At 21.6% G+C, this 6,000-nt stretch overlaps 1 protein-coding gene across 2 annotated transcripts; it reads left to right on the top strand.

The window, feature by feature from the left end:
- Positions 1–954: 954 nt before the first annotated feature.
- On the top strand, positions 955–2,221 carry Bm8593 (Uncharacterized protein; the record flags this gene model as incomplete). Of its 2 annotated transcripts, XM_043079380.1 has the most annotated exons (3): positions 955–1,053; positions 1,482–1,618; positions 2,170–2,221. In XM_043079380.1, 3 exons carry the CDS (start codon positions 955–957, stop codon positions 2,219–2,221), a joined length of 288 nt encoding a protein of 95 aa, XP_042935314.1. The 2 variants fall into 2 exon arrangements, with proteins under 2 accessions (XP_042935314.1, XP_042935315.1); XM_043079381.1 differs by lacking the exon at positions 955–1,053 and having other exon boundaries at positions 1,500–1,618.
- Between the last annotated feature and the right edge of the window lie 3,779 nt (positions 2,222–6,000).

Genomic DNA, 6,000 nt, shown 5'->3' with positions numbered 1-6,000 from the left:
ATAATTTCATTATTTTTCAATTCTTTTTTTCATTTCAAAATTTTTGAGTAAAAAAAAAAAAAAAAAATTGATAGAATTTAAGCATTCATTACAAAATGTGTTGTAATAAATTCAATTGTGAACATGTTTAAATTGTAATGTAAAAAAAAAAAAAAAAATGAAAAAATACATTCCTTTTTTTTTTTTTTTCATTAACTTTTCTCTTCTTGTCCTTTCTTATTCGTTTATTAAAATTTCACTTTATTGTTTACTTGTTTACCTTTTTTTTTTTTTTTTTTTTCAGTTCCTTCTTACTCTTTTTTTTTCAAATTTTGAAATAATAATTGAACAAAATTAATCACAAATCTTAATCATAATTATATTTCTTTACTTATAAGTGTATGTCAATTAGAAAGAGTAAATTTTTTGTATTTGTAGTAATTAATATTGTAATTAATTTATTCAGCGTTAATTATTATCAATTTGCCATTATCATTGTTATCAATTTGTGATTTGAAAATCAATAAAAAATAATTTTATCATTTAAAAATGCTAAAAATTTTGTTAAAAATCAATTAATATTTTTTATTTACTGCAAATGTTAATATTATAATTTATTCAGTGTTATTATTATTATTATTATTATTATTATTATTATTACTTTGTTATTATTATTTTTATCAATTTGTGGTCGAAATTTATAAACTTTATCGATTATATCATTTAAAAAAAAAAAAAGAGAAAAGAAAAATTGAGCAAAAATGTATAAAATAAATTTCATTTTTTGATAATAACATTCTATTGTAATATTTTTTTTAAATAAAATTTATTGCTGTTATTATTATTATTATTATTATTATTATTATTATTACTATTATTATTACTATTAATTTGTTTGTTATATTACAATTAAAAATTTTACTTTAAAATGATTAATTAATTTCAAAATTTAGATTTCAAATAAAAATAATCTTTATGAAAGTTTTAATTGGAATAATTGTATTACTAATTGCAACAAACATTAATCAAGCATGTGTAATTAATGGTAAAATATATGAAAATGGTGATACATGGGTTAGCTTTTTTCTATTTCGTTTTTTTTTTTTTTTTGGAAATATTTTAAATTAAGAAATTAATTACTCATAAGTATTTCATTTCTAAAAGATTTCACATAGTCGAAAGGAATTTCATTTTCTAATTTTTTTTTTTTTTCAACAATATTTCTCTCATAAATTATTTCTGCTTACAATCTATTCAAAAATTATATATTTCCAATCAATAATTATCATAAGCAATATAATTTGATTATAACAAATAAATAAATTCTTTTAAGGTTTTAGAAAAGAGAAAGAAATGAAATAATTTTCTTTTTCTATTATTTTGAAGAAAATTAAATTTCAAAATGGCTTAAATTATTTAAAATATTTGAAATTAGACTTAAATTTTAACTGATTTCAATTTCAATTTACATTTTTTTTTTTTTTTTTTTTTTTTTTTTGCAGATTGAGAATAATTTTGAAATGAAATGTGATGCAAAAATTGATGGATCATGGCGTACAAGAATTACAGCATGTTTAGCGCCGGGCGGTTTTCGATTACTTGTGGGAACTGAATTTACAGAAGCCGGAAGGAAATATACGTAAGTATTAACATTTGTTTTTTCCTTTTTTTTTTTTTTACAATACAATTTTTCCATCATTTTTGAAATAAGTTTTTTTCAAAAAAAAAAAAAGAGAAAAGAAAGAAATAAAAATTTAACCGGAATTTCCTAGATTATTTGATGATTCAATAAAGAATGCTAATGCTAATAAATGTAAACTTCTCGATGACATTTTTCTAATCTAATTTATTTAATGTTCAATTTGTAATTTTTTTTTTTTAACTTGAAAACTTTTTCCTCTAATTAATTAATTAGTAATATTAGTCTCTAAGCAATCTTAAAAAGTTTAAGTAATATATATTATATGCATTCTTCAGTCAAAAATTTTACTATTAGCCTAAAATTTGCCAAATTTGTTAGTGAGACAAGAAGTTTCTAATTTTTTTTTTTGAAATCATATCAATTTGAGAGTGAAATTATTGTTATAATCATGATAATAATAAGTTGTAATCATGATAATAATAGGTTGCAATTATTGCGATAATTATCTTTCAGTATTCAAATATTCAAATAAAATTTCTGATTTTCAGATGTACGAGAAAACCAGATGGCAGAGTGGAATTTGCTTATAGACCAGCTTAAGTATACTATGATTTTTCATTGTTACTCATTGCTGTATAATTTAAAATAAAAAGTTTGAGATTTAAATGGTTACAAATTTATTTTGAAATAATTTTATTAATTTTATTCAATTAAAAAATACAATAAAGTAAATTAAATTCTTTTTTACCACATTTTTCTTCCTTTTTTTTTCTGGAATTTAACAATTAAAATTAAATGTATTAACAAATTTTTAAAGTGAAATGTTATTTGTGTGCCTCAAAATGATTCATTAATCTATTGAAGTTATTGTGATTTATAAAAATTTTCTAATTGACTTATAAAATGATTATTCTTCATTGGAATTTCATTTAAACAAATGATGCTATTGTAACTATAACTGATAACAACTATTCTCATATATAATGATATATATCATTATAACTGATAACAACTATTCTCATATCATAATGATATCATTATAACTGATAACAACTATTCTCATATCATAATGATATCATTATAACTGATAACAGTCATTCTCATATCATTCTGATAAGAATTATTTCATATCATTCCACTATACTTCCCATATATCTGTGACCCAGATTGACCATTTTAAGCCGAATAGAAATTTACTAATTTCAGTACCACTATAAGCTAACTAAACTAAACAGTTACAGTTGCACCTCATCATATCAAATTACTCCATGCAGATTCTTCCAATCAGTGATAATTATGATTATATCATATCACATTATCTCTTCTTATCATAACCATATCATATCACATCATCTTTTCTTATCATAACCATATCATATCGTGTCACACCACCGTACTACCTTGTTCTTTATTGAATACAATAAAAAATGCATTTCATATCATATCATATCTTACAATATCACATGATAACATATCATATCTTATCATGTATCACATCACATCACACACCACATCATATCATATCTTACAATATCACATGATAACATATCATATCTTATCATGTATCACATCACATCACACACCACATCATATCATATCTTACAATATCACATGATAACATATCATATCTTATCATGTATCACATCACACACCACATCATATCATATCTTACAATATCACATGATAACATATCATATCTTATCATGTATCACATCACACACCACATCATATCATATCTTACAATATCACATGATAACATATCATATCTTATCATGTATCACATCACACACCACATCATATCATATCTTACAATATCACATGATAACATATCATATCTTATCATGTATCACATCACACACCACATCATATCATATCTTACAATATCACATGATAACATATCATATCTTATCATGTATCACATCACACACCACATCATATCATATCTTACAATATCACATGATAACATATCATATCTTATCATGTATCACATCACATCACACACCACATCATATCATATCTTACAATATCACATGATAACATATCATATCTTATCATGTATCACATCACATCACACACCACATCATATCATATCTTACAATATCACATGATAACATATCATATCTTATCATGTATCACATCACACACCACATCATATCATATCTTACAATATCACATGATAACATATCATATCTTATCATGTATCACATCACACACCACATCATATCATATCTTACAATATCACATGATAACATATCATATCTTATCATGTATCACATCACACACCACATCATATCATATCTTACAATATCACATGATAACATATCATATCTTATCATGTATCACATCACACACCACATCATATCATATCTTACAATATCACATGATAACATATCATATCTTATCATGTATCACATCACATCACACACCACATCATATCATATCTTACAATATCACATGATAACATATCATATCTTATCATGTATCACATCACACACCACATCATATCATATCTTACAATATCACATGATAACATATCATATCTTATCATGTATCACATCACACACCACATCATATCATATCTTACAATATCACATGATAACATATCATATCTTATCATGTATCACATCACACCACATCATATCATATCTTACAATATCACATGATAACATATCATATCTTATCATGTATCACATCACACACCACATCATATCATATCTTACAATATCACATGATAACATATCATATCTTATCATGTATCACATCACATCACACACCACATCATATCATATCTTACAATATCACATGATAACATATCATATCTTATCATGTATCACATCACACACCACATCATATCATATCTTACAATATCACATGATAACATATCATATCTTATCATGTATCACATCACATCACACACCACATCATATCATATCTACCATTCAATAATCCTACATATCATTGTTTTAGCAGTACATAAATTCAAAAAAAAAAAAAAGATTTATGAACGGATATGCGGAATTTTTTTTCATTCAATGATTAATATTCGACCATATGTGACATTGAATTATGTCATTGACAACAAAAAAAAAAAGAAAAAATTGCATTCTTTGAGAATTTGTGGTTGTTTTTTTTTTTTTTTCACAAAACATTTGATTAATAATAATATATAATAAAAATTTTTTTTTTCAAAAAAATAACAATATTTCTTAATTATTTATGAAAAAATAAATAAATAAATCAAATATAAAAGAGTTAAAATATTGGAATAATTTAACAAATTTCATATGTCAAATAATTTTTCATAAATATTCGTTTTCTAAATTAACAAAAAAAATAACAAAAAAACTAAATAATTTATTTAACATACAAAAAAAAATTTTTTTCATATTTATAAAACTTATCGTTTAATTTATTCTATTGCATTCATGAAAAAATTTGCATATTTTTAAAATGTAATCAATGCATATGAACATAATAAATATATTAATATTAACTTTTAAATTTCTCTCTTTTATGCTTTTTTTTTTTTTTTTTTTGTTTTAAAATTTTCAAAATTTGTTTTTGACAAATAACTGGTTTTGTTTTGTTTTGTTTTGTTTTTTTCATTATTTAGTGAAATTATAAAATGGAATGAAATGTGAATTAAATGAAAAATTATTTTGAGCAAAGACAACTTCTTATTGATGAGAAAAAAAAAAGGAAAGTTAATTTGGAAGGTATGGTGAGCAGCTGAAATATTTACTTTATAAATTGCTAAACACAGAATTATTTATATAAAAATAGAATTTCTATAAAATTTTCATTTAATAGTAAAATCCAAATATACGTTACCATGAAAACCGATTTGGAATATATGTATATATACCTTCTTAAATTTTATTTATTGAGCATTGGTAAGTAAAAAAAGTTACTAAAGAAAGATTATTCAATTTTCACAAATTTTTATATTTAATTTTTGATATATGACAAAATGAAATATTAAATTATGCACAATTTATAAGCTTAAATTTAGAATACGGTATGTTTAATTTTTTTTATTTCAATAAAAAAATTTCAGTAAATATAATAAAGAAATTAAAGAGAAAAATCTAGAATTCATTAATTTTGTTTAACAGATATTGCATTTAAATGATAAATTTGTTTTTTATAAATTTTTATAAATGAAAAAAAAAATATTATTTAGCAATATGTGAATAATATGTGATTTTAAACACAATATTACCTTAATGAGAGCACTAAAAATTAGTTTAGAAATTCGCAAAAAAAAAAAAAAAAAAATGAAAAATTTTTTTAATTTGAACTTTTGTGCGCTTTTTTCTTGAAATTTTTCATATATGAAATTATTTAAATGTTTTTTTTCCAATTTAGTTATTTAAATT

This window comes from Brugia malayi, assembly GCF_000002995.4.
Source record: "Brugia malayi strain FR3 genome assembly, contig: Bm_v4_Chr2_contig_001, whole genome shotgun sequence".
In the NCBI taxonomy this organism is placed as follows: domain Eukaryota; kingdom Metazoa; phylum Nematoda; class Chromadorea; order Rhabditida; family Onchocercidae; genus Brugia; species Brugia malayi.
Note: the sequence above shows the minus strand (reverse complement) of the source record. Positions and strands in the feature narration are given on the sequence as shown.